General features: G+C 56.0%; 1 protein-coding gene across 1 annotated transcript; it reads left to right on the forward strand.

The window, feature by feature from the left end:
* The first annotated feature begins 649 nt into the window (after nucleotides 1-649).
* LOC126646461 (ras-related protein Rab-11A-like) lies at nucleotides 650-5,728 on the forward strand. Its single transcript, XM_050327826.1, has 5 exons — nucleotides 650-736; nucleotides 4,410-4,605; nucleotides 4,684-4,877; nucleotides 5,034-5,114; nucleotides 5,334-5,728. Exons 1-5 carry the CDS (start codon nucleotides 697-699, stop codon nucleotides 5,471-5,473), a joined length of 651 nt encoding a protein of 216 aa, XP_050183783.1. The 5' UTR covers nucleotides 650-696; the 3' UTR covers nucleotides 5,474-5,728.
* Nucleotides 5,729-15,413: the final 9,685 nt, after the last annotated feature.

Genomic DNA, 15,413 nt, shown 5'->3' on the forward strand with positions numbered 1-15,413 from the left:
AAGGACTTGTGAAATGCAGGTTTGCTGAGCTGGAATTCCTGCATGTTTGTGGTCGACTCCCTGGGTCCCCGCCTTCATAATGTGCTGGACACAGTGGCCTCCAGAGCAGCACAGCTGGATGCCCTGGCCCCCTGTGCCCCCTCCCACCTGATGCCATGGCCCCCCGTGCCCCCTCCCACCCTGATGCCATGGGCCCCCCGTGCCTCCTCCCACCCTGATGCCATGCTCCCCTTGCAGCCCCTCCCCAAGCAGCTTTTCCCAGTCCACATCCCCCGTTTGGACTTCATCAGTCCAAAGGATGATGCAGCCTCCGCCAGTTATCCAAAACCCCTTGGAAATTCCTGCTGGATTCTCCGTGTCTTCACTCACTTTCCCTTTGCACGGTGCCAGACGTGCCCTGCCCAGGTCCCTGTCCCAGCCACGGTTCTGCGTGGAGTGCGTGGCCATCACTGTCCCTATCAGGGGCACACACAGGTGGTAGCCTGTCCCTGCTGCCGCGCAGAACCTGCCCCCCCCCCCTTACCTGGCCCAGGTGAGCACACCTGGGCTATGACGGGCAGCCCCAGCCGCCAATGGGTGTGGAGCAGGAAGGGCTGTGGCCACCAATGAGGGGCAGGGGATAGGTCCTGCCGGGGCTGGATAAGGCCCGGAAATCCCAGCTGGCCCAGTGGGAGTGGGACTACCGTGCTGGGCGAGATGCGGGGCAAGGACGATGAGTACGATTACCTCTTCAAAGGTGGGTGTCCTGCCCGTGCTGTGCCGGCCGTGCCTGCAATGAGCTGTGCCGGTCTCAGCCTTCTGCCGGCAGGGCTGGCTCCGTGCAGCACCCTTGGGATGGGGCTGGAAGCTGGGGCTTGTACTGGGATATAACACCCAGTTCCCAGTGCTGGGGACCAGCAGTGTGGGCTTGTTTTGGTGCTGCCCTGTGCTGGGCAGGGGGTGGGGAGTGGTGGGACTGGGCTTGAAACGCTGCCACGGTCTGAGGGTTTGCTCAGAGCGGGGCTGGTGGTTTGTGGTCCTGGTGCTAATTACAGCAGCTCGTTACTGATGTGGAAGGAGGCTGGAGCCCTGGCTTGAGAGCACAGTCATAGGAGGGGTGGCCGTGGCTGTGGCAGGGTGCTGGTCCCTAGGGGCGGTTGGCAAGGCTGGTCTGTGGGGCTCTGTGGGTGCTGTGCTGGCCCCTGAGCGCCTGGGACTGCTCTCCTCTGCGGGGCTGTTGTGGGGAGCATGTCTAGGGGCTGAGTGAGAAACCCCAGGAGGGGGAAAGCTGTGCTGCCCCCGGCATCGGTGGAGGGGAAAGATCCTGGGATCTGGGATTGTCCTTCCTGGTGCTGGTCCTGGTGGGACACCTCCAATGTGCACAGGGGGGACAGGGACTGGCCCTTGGAGACACAGTGTTGGCACTCCTGGCTGTGGGAGCCCAGCAACCCTGTGGAGCATCCCCATCCCCGGGCATGCCAGGCTTCCCTACCATCCTGCTGTGGCCGGAGCAGATGCTGGTGAAGCAAGGGGACATTTTGGGCCAGAGCGGGTGCTTGGCAAAGCCAGGGGACATCTTAGCAACGCCACAACCTCCCGAGCCGTAAAATCCGGGGCGTGAGCTCACCGTGGGGCGGCCCTGAGTGACTCAGCCTGCCCACACAGCCTTGCCCGAACGGCCCCGAGTAATTCCAGCCACCGACACGACGTAATTCCAGCCAGCGACACGCCAGTGCCCCCCGGCTCCTCACACACCTCCCCTGGCCTCTGCCCAGGAAAATCCTCCTCCCTGGAGTTATTCTAGGACCTGGTGAAGGGGGAAACTCTGATGCTGGGTGGTGCTTTGAGTGAGGCACCCAGGCAGGAGCTCCCCAGGCTGCACAGCTCTGAGGGGGCTCTGGCTCGTGGTCCTCCTGTGCCTGTCCATTCCCTGTGTCCAGGGACATGCGGCTGGGCCAGTGCTCCTGGGCTCCAGCAGCTCAACTTCTCCCCTGAGAGAAGGGATGTGACCACGGCTGGAAAGCAGCGTTACTCCAGGTTTCACTGACACGGGAGCATCAGCTGCTGTGAAGCACCATGCTCGTTCCATCTGTGCTTGTGGGAAGGCCCTGACGCTGCTGGAGGGGCTCAGGATGGGCATGGCTGCCTCTGGGAGCCTTCCCTGGGGCCCTGTGTGGAGGTACAGGCTGTTTCCATCCCCCCTGCAGTGGGACCCGCCGTGCCATGCTGAGGACATTCACCGGTGCTCGCAGGATGTGCGTTCGGAGGCGAGGATGGATAGTGTCAAATGCTTTTGCTGCTCCAGCCCCTCGTGCCCTTCAGGCTCAGGAGGATGGGGCTCAGCACATTTCCCCTGGAGGTTGCAGGACCCTGCCCACCCACCCCTTCCCCTGTGTGGTCCAAAGCCCTCTGGAGCCTCACGGCACTGCCAGGGTGGGGGTGGCAGCCGGGGAGTTGCAGTTGGGAGTTTAGCTGGGGAAGCAGCAACTTCCCTTTGGTTAAGGACTGAGCCCAGATCAAAGCTTCGAGGCTCAGGAAGCGTTAACGAGCCTGGTTCATCACTGGCCTGCATTTTCCTGTCGGCTGGTCCAGAGTATTCCAGACTGTCACGGTCCTCCCAGACCTGCATGCAGTGGGCAGCAGCTGAGAAGCCAGTGCTGTCCTGGGCACATCCCCCAGCATGGGCAGCAGGGCAAGGCAGGGATTCTGCCCCTCTGCTCCCCTGCAGAGCTGCCTCCAGCCCTGGGGCCCCAGCACAGGAAGGATGTGGAGCTGCTGGAGTGAGTCCAGGCAAGCCCATGGAGCTGCTCCAAGTGCTGGAGCCCCTCTGCTCTGCAGACAGCCTGGGAGAGCTGGGGGGGTGAAATCTGGAGAAGAGAAAGCTCCAGGGAGACCTGAGAGCCCCTTCCAGGGCCTAAAGGAGCTCCAAGAGAGCTGGAGAGGGACTTGGGACAAGGGCCTGGAGGGACAGGACAAGGGGGAAATGGCTTCCCACTGCCAGAGGGCAGGATTAGATGGGATATTGGGAAGAAATCCTTCCCTGTGAGGGTGGGGAGGCCCTGGCACAAGTTGCCCAGAGAAGCTGTAGCTGCCCCATCCCTGGAAGTGTCCAAGGCTGGGTTGGATAAGGGTTGAAGCAACTTGCTCTAGGGTAAGATGTCCCTGTCCCTGATGGGGGATGGGACAAGATGGGCTTTAAAGTCCCATCCACCCAAACTGTTCCGTGCTGCTGTGGAGGAGCTGCCCTTCCCTCTGTCACTGGCTGTCCTGACACAGTGATTGCCAGTGAGGCTCAGGTGCTTTCCAGCTGTCCTTGGTGACCCCAGGGACCTGCTCCATGTGCTGCTGGGCTTCCTGGAGCCAAAGTGTTTGCTGGCTGCTCTTCACCAAGGGTTTTGGCAAGGGAGTGGCTGCACTGTTGAAGGTGCTGCACCCCAGTTCATGCAAGGGATCCATATCTGTGATCTGGAGCTGGTGGGCAGGGATTATTCAGGACATGGAGCAACGTGCTTGGGGGATGGTGTCTGCTGAGCCTTGGCTGAGTGTAGCTGTGCCTTGCTGTAGCTCCTGCAGTGGTACAGCATCCTGGTGGTCCCTTGCTGGTGCTACTGCTCTGGTGTCCTCCCCATCGTGGTCACTGCATGGTCATGACCTCAGCTGTTGTCTGACCATGGTGGGGAGAAGTGTCCCACAGGGTGGGCAGAGTGAAGTGTCTGAGTGAACCTGGGGAAAGGACAGGGTTGGCAGCGAGGGAATTAAAAATAAATTAAAAAAAAAAACCAACAACCTGTTGAGTCATAAACTCAACAAACTTGATGGGGGAGGTGTGTGATAAAGCTCCCCAGAGCCTGTTGCACCAGGTTTTACCAGAACAGGCCAGATCTGGGACAGGCAGAAAATGCACTTAACCCACACCCAGGGAATTACCAGCTCAGGGGCTGGACCAGCAGCAGTGGAGGAGGAGGAGGAAGAGGATGCTTCCTTTCAGACCTTTAAGTCCTCCTGTGTGCCCTCAGGGTGGGAGGCCACAGAGGGTGGGAACGAGGAGCCCCAGCTCTGCCTGCCCTCTGGCCTGGCTGTTCCTACACAGGTCCTCACCCTGGTTTTCTACCCCTTTTGGGTACATCAGTGCATACAACACCTTCCTGTCCCCAGGTCTGGGACAGAAACCCCTGGCAACTTCCCACTGATGGCAGGAATTTACTTAAAGGGTATTTATGGACAGTAGTGATGCTACCAGGAGGAGTGGAGGTGTCTGATCCTGCTCTGCTTTGCCCCTCACCCAGCAGCTTCTCCTGAGGGAGATAGAAGTGGGGTCCAGAGTGGGACAGGTGGGGAGATCCCTGTCCCTACCAGGCTGTGGGACGGGTGCCTTTGCTGGGTGTCCAGGGGAGCTGACGCTGTGCTTGTGTCCCCCCTCCCCCCCCAAGTTGTGCTCATCGGGGACTCCGGGGTGGGGAAGAGCAACCTCTTGTCACGCTTCACCCGCAACGAGTTCAACCTGGAGAGCAAGAGCACCATCGGGGTGGAATTTGCCACGAGGAGCATCCAGGTGGACAACAAGACGGTGAAGGCTCAGATCTGGGACACGGCGGGGCAGGAGCGGTACCGAGCCATCACCTCAGCGTGAGTTGCCTTTGCTCCCCCACCCATGGCCCTCACCCCTGGGCCCTGCTGTGACCCCATCCCCTCGCTGTCCCCCAGGTACTACCGGGGGGCCGTGGGAGCTCTGCTCGTCTACGACATCGCCAAGTACCTGACGTACGAGAACGCCGAGCGCTGGCTGAAGGAGCTGCAGGACCACGCTGACGCCAACATCGTCATCATGCTGGTGGGCAACAAGAGCGACCTGCGGCACCTGCGGGCCGTGCCCACCGACGAGGCCAGGAGCTTCGCAGGTATCCTCCCCCATCCCATCCCATCCCATCCCATCCCATCCCATCCCATCCCATCCCATCCCATCCCATCCCATCCCATCCCATCCCATCCCATCCCATCCCATCCCATCTGGCTGGAGCTCACGGGACCCGTCTGAGCTCGCCCTGTCCTTGCAGAGAAGAACGGGCTGTCCTTCCTTGAGACGTCTGCTCTGGACTCCACCAACGTGGAGACGGCTTTCCACAACATCCTCTCGGGTAAGGGGCAACCAGGAAAGGGAGTGGGGGCAGGGATAGGGGTGGCTTTCGACATTGTGTCCTCCTGGGTGGGATTTGGGGTGGAATCCTGCTCCCTGGATGGGGAGATGAGGGCATTTGTACCCCTGAAGCTGTGTGTGTGGGGAGGGGGCAGGTCCCCCACTGACATACATACTTAAAGCATTGTTTTTTCCCTTCCCTTCCTCTCCCTGCTGGCAGAGATCTACCGCATCGTGTCCCAGAGGCAGATCACTGGGCAGCCGGAGTCGGAGTTCGGCCCCAGCACCACCATCGAGCCCATCCGGGTGCTGCCCACGCAGCAGGAGGGCCGGCAGACCCCCTGCTGCCAGAACATCTGAGCCCCTGGGCTGCCCCCACCGCCCAGCACGTGGTGGCATCATGTGTCCCACCCTCTGCCTTTGCTCCCTGCAGCCCCCTGAGCAGGGCGGGCTGGCAGCTGCTTTTGATGTGCACAACCTCACGCTGCCCTGTATTTATGTAGGACCTACAAAAATGGTGGGGGGAGGGTAGGCAAAGCATCAGGGTGTCTCCCCTCTCTCCCCATAGCTGGGGACATGCCATCCCCTGTGTCCCTGCTGCCTCTAGCCCTGCAGGCACGGTCACCGAGTGACTGGGTGGCACTGAACAAGCCTGAACTTGGTGAGTCCCTGTTTGGTGACGCCCTGGGTGCAGCCCCGCGGGGTGGGTGGGGAGGGGGACACCGAGTGCACCTTTGTCCCGCCCAGTGAAAGCAGCAGCGACACAGCCAGTTGCACCCAACCCTGCCCCTGTGGCACCCAGGGCTGGGAGTGCCCCTGGGGTGCTGCTGGGGACAGGGGGGTGGGCTGTGACACTGTTTTCATGCTGTGACCCCCTCGAGGCACCGTCACAGCAAAGGGAAAAGCTGTGACTCTTCCACGGAAAGAGATGGGAGCAGGGACTCCGGGTGGGGGGCATGGCTTTTGGGGAGCCCCGAGGAGAGGACAAAGGGGGCCCAGGGCTTTGGGGGGCTGAGGGCGAGGGCATGGATGGGGTGCTGAGGGCAAGCACATGGTCCCTCCACACAGCTCCCCGTGTGGGGGCCAGTGCCAGCACGGGGGACCCCTTAGCTCTCGCTCTCAGGAGCCCCTGGCACAGGTTGACCCTGCCCCACTCCAGTGTTTGGCCACTGGTGGCCACTGCCCTCGTGGCCCAGCCTGGGGACACGGTGCCATTAGATGGAGCATCTGCTGGACCCGCAGGGTGAAAGTGGCCCTGTCACCACTCTGGAGGGCAGCAGCCACCCCCCAAGCTGGCACCTCCCAAGGTGCTGGGACAGACTGGGCAGAGCCCAACCTGTCAGGCGTCATTGGCAGGTGTCAATCAGGACTGGTGCAAGTGGGAGAGTCTGTCCTCACTGAACCAGTGCTGGGGGTCTCTGTCTCTCCGTGGCTGCCCCCCATCACCCCATCTCACTTGACTGTGTTGGCAGGATCTGGGCCAGCCTCTCACCTTGGGGTGCAATTTGTTGATGAAACAGGAATTGAGGCAAAATCCCCAAATAAAGCTGCTGTTGAGGCTCTTTCTCTGTCTGCCAGGGCAGTTCCTTGAGGCAGGAGCGGTGCCAGCACCACACAGGGCAGCTGGGCAGCATCCCCAGGCGATGAAGGGTGAGGAGGAGGAGGGCAGGGAGGAAGCTGTGATTGTAACCTGGGCAAGGGGGTGCCCTCCAGGGAGGCTGGAGAGGAGAGCTTGAAATTCAGGCTTAGAAGGGCAGGTTGGATCATGCTGCCAGCACAGGGGCAGTGTGGTGGGGCACAAACCGGGCATGGGAGCAGCTGCACCCATCCTGGGTCTGATCACAGCTGGGGACTGTCCCCATCCTTGGCTGCATCCTGGGTCTGACCACACCTGGGGACTGTCCCCAAGTGAGCAGTGGCCATCGCCCCATGGGCCGGGCTCTGCCCCGTGCCCACCCCAGCTGGCAGTTACGGCAACACACAGACCAGCTGGAGCTGCCAAGCGCCACCCCCTCCCACACCATCTGCCCACACCAAAATGTGGTGCCAAGAGGTGATGTCAGCCCTGCCAGCAGGAGAGGTGGATGCTGCTCCAAAGGGCTCCTCAGAGGGACAGGGCTGAGCCAAACATCCCTTGGGGCTTCCTGCCCTCGGACGTGCCATCAACCAGGCACGGGCGTGGATGTGTGGGATGATGAGTTCATTTAGGCTCGTGGACATATTTTTGGGCTCAGCACCTCAGTTTTGTTCCAGGCTTTCCAGCTTTCAGGTGGTTTCTGCAGGGATGAAGAAGTGGGAAGGGTGAAACGTGGCACAGGGTGGCTCATGGACCTGCTGGCACCAGGACTGGGAGCAGCAGCTGGTGCAGGGGGCTCACCCTCTCAAAATGCTCCAACAAACCCTGAGAAGTGCTGCCAAAGGCACAGGACTGATGAGAGACCCAGGAGGGGTAGCAGAGGGAGGCCTGGCCCCACCACCCCAGAACTCGGCCCCCCAGGGCCCTGTTCCCAACCACTGCTCCTGCCCCCTCCCAAAGCACGGACACACAGAAACCGAGAGCGGATACCAAGTTTCTTAAGTAATAATACTTTAATAAAATTAAGTTCTTAATGTAATTTAGCACATTTAATACATTAACCCTTTCCCTTCTTTGTTTTCTACAAGTTGTGCAACATCATCATTTTAATTTTATTTTATTTTAATTTTTTTCCTTCTCCCATTATACTATATGCCTCAAAACTCAGACAACGAGCCTAACTCTACTTCTATGTTCGGTTATATCTCTCTCTCAGGCCTTTATTTTTGCGTAACGCCGGAGAGATGAAAATACCTGGATGGAACATGTGATCGGTTTCCAATAGTAACAATCCCGACTACAGGTTTCCTATGACGTTCAAAGAAAAGAGGGGGGGGTTGATAAAAAAAAAAATAGCGAACACAAACGTAACAGGGAGCGGAGTTTAAATGGAAGGGCCACGCGGTCGGGACGGCCGGGAATCTCCGGGCCACCCCCGTGGCCGCTGGCTCAGCGCGAGGCGGGAGTACCGTGGAGCGACAGTGCCCGGATCCCAGGGAAAGCGGATGCACCGACTCGTGCAGCGACCTGGAGTGAGGATGAGGGGGAGCAGTGCTGGGCAAGCAAAGCCATGAAGGGCTGGGTATCTGCGAGAGCAGCTGCGGCGGGACCCTGTGGCTTGGCTCGTGTCTCACAGGGGAAATCCCGCTGGAGCTGCTCTGACAGAGTCCTGAGGGCAGCAAGCTGGAGTCCAGATCTCTTTGATACCAGGGCAGAGCCAGAGGAAATCCTCTGCAGCCCCACAGGCTCCCGACTGTGCAGCCAGGTGCCCTGAGGCTGCTCTGGGCATCCCTGGGGATTTCCCTGGCTTGCCTGGGGCTGGGATCAGAGCTGGCTCTGCAGTGACTGGAGCTCGATCAGACCTGCCAGTCTGGGATCCACCAGCCCTCATGCCCATGACCTTTCATGTTTGCTTAACACTGATTCCCATACTGCAAAACAGGATCCAGCCCCTGGTCTTTTTATTTTTCCTCTTTTTTTATGATTATCTTGGACAAAAGGCATAAAGAAAAAGGAAAAAAGAATGCCAATGGTTTCACAGATGAGCAAAGCAGCCTGAGACTGCACCTTTCAACCCAGCTTTTGGGAGCCAAGAGCAGATCTCCGTGGCCTCACCACACTGCTCCGTCTCCTCACTCCGTTTCTCTGTAAGTTGTTTCCAAAGCATCATCACAAACCCAAAAAAGCACATCCTGCCATCAGCAACCCAGTGCCACTGTCAGAGGGGAGCTTCATTTTCATATCCCTGCAAAGACACCAGTGGACCAACTCCAGATTTTACATTAGTGTCATTTTACTGGGGGTGACTTTCAATTTGCTCCATTAGCAGCCCTGAAGTGACGCTGGAGCAGATCCAGCGGGAACGGTGCAGCCTGCCAGGGCTGAGGCAACTCCAGATTCCAGCAGAGTAATCCCACTGGAACAGGGGAGTCACACGGGAGAGAAGCAGAAGCTGCCCAACCTCCGCCATCTCCCGCTGGCATGGCACAGGCAAGTCTGCCCAGCACAATTCCAGCTGAATTTTTCACCGGGTCAACTGACAACAGAACGTGACTTCGAGTTTCTACAGTATGTGAAAATCCACACTAAAACACAGAGATTGCTCCCTAACATCCTCAAAAGGGTTTTGGAAGAACCAGCCCACCCTGGCTCTGCTGCCACCAAGGAAACCTTGCTGGGGCAGAGGCAGGATGGGACCCACACAAGCGACGATAAAGTGCATCCGCTTTCCAGTCCAGGGCACCACTGCACAATGTCCATCACTGACGCTTCTTCAAGTATAAAACAAAAAAATGAGGTAAAACAAAACTGAAAGAGCAAACAGGCCACCTCGCCACCCCGGCAGGGAAGGACCAGGCGCTTGATTCCACCAAGCACGAACCCCTCTGGAAGCGCAGGAGACATCATGCCCTGCTTCACAAAATGCCTCCATGTGCCGGGAGGGTCCCAGGCAGGGATCCTGGATTCACAGTGCTATTTCTATGCAGAAACCGAATGAGAACTGTCTTCATTCCTGTCCTGACCTATTGCATGGCTTTGCTGAGTGATGAATGCTGGTTACGGCTGCCCCGGCCGCCCGAAGCAGGTGCCGTCAGGGAGCGAAGGGTGGCCACCACGCTCCTTGAAGGCTTTGGGATCTGTGTGAATGCTCCCGAGCTGCAGGGCATCCCTTAATTTGCTGTGGCTGAGCCACGACACAGAGGACAGGAGCAAAGGCTAAACCCAGAGGGAACGACCTTCCACGCGTGTTTTCTTTGCGGCGCTCAGCTTTGCCAACAACGGCACTGGCGCTTGGTCACTTCTCTCTGAGTTCTATCCTGTAAAGAGGTGCTGTGAAAAGCATCACCATTGCTCCAGAGAGAAGTGCTGGCCTGGCTCTCTGACACATGGAGCAGCTGGCAGGGGTGTGGGGCACATCCTGCCCCACCGCCAGTGCCAGGGCTACACTACCTTGCCCTGCAGTGCCCAGAGTGGATCTGCCATCGCCGGAACACTTCACCGGCGTGCACGGTCCCGCCGGCCAGCCCAGCACCCCACCAGCTCAGGGAGCCGTCACTCCCACTCTTGGCACTGCAGGGACTCAGGATACAGCCACAGCCCAACACGCCGTGCCGGCCAAGAGTGACCTTCAGCCTCCTCCTTGTTTTCGCAGCCAAAAACCAGTTGTGTGCCACGAGTGTCCCCCGGCCACGAGCAGGACAGTGTCGGGGCGGCCGTCAGGAAGCAAAGCTGTGAGATCAGGGATGCCATGGCTTGGCACAGCTGCGGAAAGGACCTCTGGGGCCAGCAGGAGTTTTGCAAACACCTCACCCGCAGCTCCAATGCTAGAGCCTGATGGTTTGAGGCTGAGTAAGGAAACGCCCGACAAACCAAACCTGGCCTCCTGGGAGGTGCCAGGTGCCAAGCAGGAGCTCGTCCCGAGGCTCACGGCATCTCCTGGTGCGAGGCAACCAGGGTGAGAGAGAACCAGAAAAACAAAGAAAACAAAGAGGGAACAAACCAACCCTAGTGCCCTGTCCCTGCCCGGCGCAAGGGCAGAGCCTCCACACGGCACCTCGCTGCCCTCGAGCTCTGTCCATCACCTTACAGAGGGGAGATCACCCAATCTTCCTTTCCTTCGCCTTCCCACCCGGGACAGGCCCACCTGCCCGTCCCGGGACCCTCCCACACCTTTGGTGCTTGGAGAAGTTCAAAAACCAAGAACAGTCCAAGGAAAGTAACAGCAACTTTAACATTTTTCTGCAATTTCCCACTTCAAGCCCAAGGCTGGAAGTCAGAATAAGGCAAAAAATTAATGGCCTAAAACTTCCTTATTTTGTTCCATGACTAGCCAAATCTGTCTATTTTTATTAAAAAAGCAACATAAAACCCCAAACGTATCTTTTTAAAAAAATACATATTATTAGATCCCTTTTTTTTTTTTTTTTTCCCCTCTATAAAAATAACTTCAGGACTTTGATTGACAGAAGGTACCAGTCGGTGGCCGTTATTTTGTTAGGCTTTTGGTCGTTTATTTGTTTGCTACAGAAAAATAGGACCAAAAAAAGATGGAATTCCTGGGGAAGTTAACAATGATCGTGTTCACAAGTTTATTTTACATTCTGCTCTGTCTGGGATCACTTGGATCTACTATAGATTAAACAATATGGATAGCATCTACTATTTGAACTAGTTAATTTTTTTTTTAATCTTTACTCTAGGATTATATGAAATAAATTTGAGTGTTTATTATTATTAACTTTTTTTAATACCCATCAACGCAAACTTTTTTTCTTCTTCTCCTTTTTGGTTAAAAACAAACAAACAAACAGAAAAAAAAAATTCTTATTTTAAAATGCTTCTTTGAAAGGCAACAGAGCAGAAGCATCGCCCCGTCTTCCTGCTGCTTTGGGACGGGGAGAGGGGCATGGGCTGGATTTGGGGGGGTTGAGTGACCCAGCCCATGGGAGGTCACGGCTGCTCCGTCCATCTCTAAAGCAGCTCCCGGGGCCAAGATCCCAGGAAATGCTCTGGGATGTGCTGGAGCCAAGCACATGCTGAAGTGCTATCCTGGATTAAAGCAATCCCGGAGCCCAGCCAGGGGCACTCCCCTCGCTCTGGCCGTGCCTACGATCCGTGTCCTGCAGGAGCTGTGCCCACACTGGCTCGAGGCAGCAGACAGGGTGACATGTCCCCACCTGGGATGGGATGGAGCTGGCTGGGAGCTCTGTGTCAGCTCAGCCCCTGGCTGCTCAGAGCGCCAGGACAAGCCCACAGCTCCCATCTGCCTCAAGCTCCAAAGGGAAGACCATGGATGTTCCCAAGATCACACCTGGCCTGAATGCTGGGACCAAATCCTCCCGTCCCTGCATCCTGCCCAGGGCAGGAAGAGACGGAGCCAAAGCCTAAAGGGAGGCAACACAAAGCATCCACTGCCCTGGTCTGCAGAGCCCCCTGTGAAAGCCCTCTGGCCAGGGGGCCGTGCTGGAACTGGCCATCAGTCCCTCCCAGCAAGGCTGTGGAAAGGACCTTAAACCCTCTCACTACACTGGGCTCTCTGGAACCAGACCCAGGGCAAAACTCGCCTGGCTCCCTGGGATGGGATCGGGATGGTAACGCTGGGAACGAGTAGGAGGAGGGTGGAGAGGTGGGTAACACCAGCTTTGCCTTCTGAGGACTTGGCATTGTCCGAGCCCCTGTCCCGGGGAACCACAGTGGGAGCAAACTCCATCCCCCAGCGCCTGCCCAGGCGGGTGGTTGGGTGGGGTTGGACCCTGGGACACCCATGGGTGCCCTTGAAGTGCTGGGTCACTGCAGGACCTGGGCCAGCACAGGGCAACGCTGCCCAGACACCCCCCAGACCCAGCCCGGAGCCAAAGCCCACCCAGACCTTGACCCATTCCAAAGGGATTCCCAGACGGAGCAGCCACAGGACGGGGGCACAGGCTTGGGTTCATAGTGGTTTTTCTCTTCTACTTCTCTGGTTTTTAATTACTTTTTTTTTCTCCTTTTTTTTTTTTTTTTTTTTGTTTAAATACATCCAACTGTGTTAATTTCTTATTTCTGGAAAGGGCTATCTGCACCATAACTATCACCTTTACATACACACACGCACACACGAAAAAGGAAACATATATTAAAAACACTTTTTAAGCAATACTCTGGATACAAATGTATTTTTTAACCTACATATATTCTAAACCTTCTAAACTTTTAAGGATCACTTTATCATAAAATAAAATATCCTTTTTTCTTATAATAAATTACCTAATAAAAAGTATTTTTATTAGCCCAGTTCCTTGCTACATTTACATGTAATAAATGCATTTATTAAAATAGAATATTAAATTATAAAGAAATGTTCTAATTTTAAAATCTTAGTCTTTTTTTCCCTCCTCTCTCTCTCTTTAAAAAACACCAGGAAATGCATCAAAATAAACCCTTCAAACACCAAACAAAACAGGTTGGAGCATTTTGATTTCAGAGGTTCACAATATTAACAGTCTGAGCCTTTGTATGTATGGAGATTATTATTTTTTTAAGAAAGAAAGAAAAGAGAAAAAAATAATAGATATCCCTCCAGCTGAAAAATACTTTTGCAAATGGGAGCTAGGACAAGATATTTTTATAGTATCTCCTCATTAAATATAAATCCAATTTTGGTTCTTTTTTTTTCCTTTTGTTATGTATTATAATACACACTATTCTCTATATAATTTATGTCGATGAGGATGACATCACAGCATGGTATTACTTTATCCCTCCGTTTCCCTTTGTCATGTTTTGTCACCCACTCCCCCGCACCGTCCCTTCTCCAGGAGTCCCCGTTCCCACTGCGGCAGATCACGAACACCGCCCGAGGACGCAGTTTTGGGGGCCGTGGCACCACCCTGACGCTCCGAGCACCCCACGGGCCTGGGTCACATCTCCCCACCACGCCGGGACTGGGGAGCCCCCGCTCCCCCAGCCCTGGCACCGGCTCTGCCCTGCCCAGGAAATCCCGTCCACAAGGAAAGGCCGCACGATGAGCCCCAAATCCAGCACAGCCCCAGCCCCCACCCCTGGTTCCAGCAAGTGCCGAAAGTCATTGGCAGTTTGGCAAAGCACGTGTGTAAATCCCAGCAGTGCTCAGCTGGGGAACCCTGCCAGAGTCACTCCATCCCCCCTGCAGGGCTGATCCTGCCTGGACCTGGACACCTCCTGCCAGCAGCTCAGCACCTTCCAGCCCAGCTCTGCTCCCAGCCCCTCCGGCTTTCGGGGGCTTGCCCTCGGTCCCACCGCCTGTGCCCTCGAGGCCGTGTTGCTGCCTTGCCAAACACCCCCACCGGCATTCACCCGGCACAGCAGGGCACAGTGGGGTCACCCGGGTCCTCTCCCTGGCTCCACAGGCCCCACAGGTTTATGAAAAACCCAGGGAACACCCCCCATCCCAGCCTGGCCGAGGGAGAACCATCCTGCTGGTAAGGGTGCTTCACTTCACTGCTCCCAGGAGCTGGCCTTGCTTTGGTGGGACGTAAAATCCCCCCTCAGGGGATTTTGCAGGATGGGGGCGGGTCTCAAGGACCAGGCTTCCCACAAGGGTCTTGCTGCTCCTAAACCAGAGGGGAGGGAGAGCTGGGCAGCTCGGGGTGTTGGGCCCCAGCCCCATCTGCCTCCCTCCACCCCAGGCGCACGTGGGGTGTTCTGCATCACCTCAGCACCCCAAGGGGGTTACCCCAGAGGCCTAAGAGGGATGTTGAGGGGGTCACCAAAGGCATCCTAGTGGTGGGAGGGAAGGGGGGAAGCGCAGGGACCCTGCTTGGTGGGCACCACAGAGATGGGACAGGTGCAGGAGGAGGGGGTTGTCTTTAGTTATGGTTATTGCTGGTGAATTAGACCAACAAGCCATTTTTTAGTCACCTATCAAGGAAGATACAAGTCAGAGCAAATAGTTAAGGTCATGGGCATTTTTCTTGTTTTTTGTTTTTATTTTTTTTTTTTTAAGATTTTTATATATATACATATATTTAAAAAGAGAGAAAAAAAAAAAATTACGCAAATTTGTTGTTTAGGCCCCGCAACCGGGCTCCCCATGGATGCCAACAGGCAGGGCCCGGGCTGCCCCTCTCTGGGTGTCCCGTGGGGCCAGGGAGTGGCCTGAGCCCCCCGAGCCCCCCACAGCCCCTGCTCAGGGCAGAGGTAGCTCTCGGTGCGTTTACAGCGCCTGTTTTTTCTTTCTTCCAAAGTTGCTACATCAAAATATGGAGTTGGTGGGGGGGCACGGGGGGGAAGCAGGGGACAGGGAGAAATCAAAATATAACAGGGGCCGAAATACTTCTATTAATTTTAAACTAGAACTGCTACATCAAGCTTTCTTTTAATATATATGTATATGTATATATATATGTGTGTATATATATATATATATATAAAGGTTATTGGAACTGAAGATTTTATTAAAGGCCAACTTGGAGACTTGAGTAGGAACCTCATCTGCAGAGAGGGGTAGCCCCCCGGACAGCCCCGCTCCGGTTCCCATCAGCAAGCATTGGACATTTGTTTGGGTCATGATTCCTTTTTTTTTTTCCTTCTTTTCTTTTTTTTTAAAAAAAAAGAAAGGTTTTTAGTTTTTTTCTCTAACATTTTTCAGCATGCAGGAGGCTTTTACATCGTTTTTCGCTTGTTAAGGTGAGGGAGGAGGTACAAGGAGCAGCAAGACAGCCCCCCATACCTTCCCCCCTCCCCACTCCCAAGGGTCAGTGCTAG

This window comes from Myiozetetes cayanensis, unplaced genomic scaffold (genome assembly GCF_022539395.1).
Source record: "Myiozetetes cayanensis isolate MyiCay16 unplaced genomic scaffold, myiCay2020 scf35, whole genome shotgun sequence".
Lineage (NCBI taxonomy): Eukaryota > Metazoa > Chordata > Aves > Passeriformes > Tyrannidae > Myiozetetes > Myiozetetes cayanensis.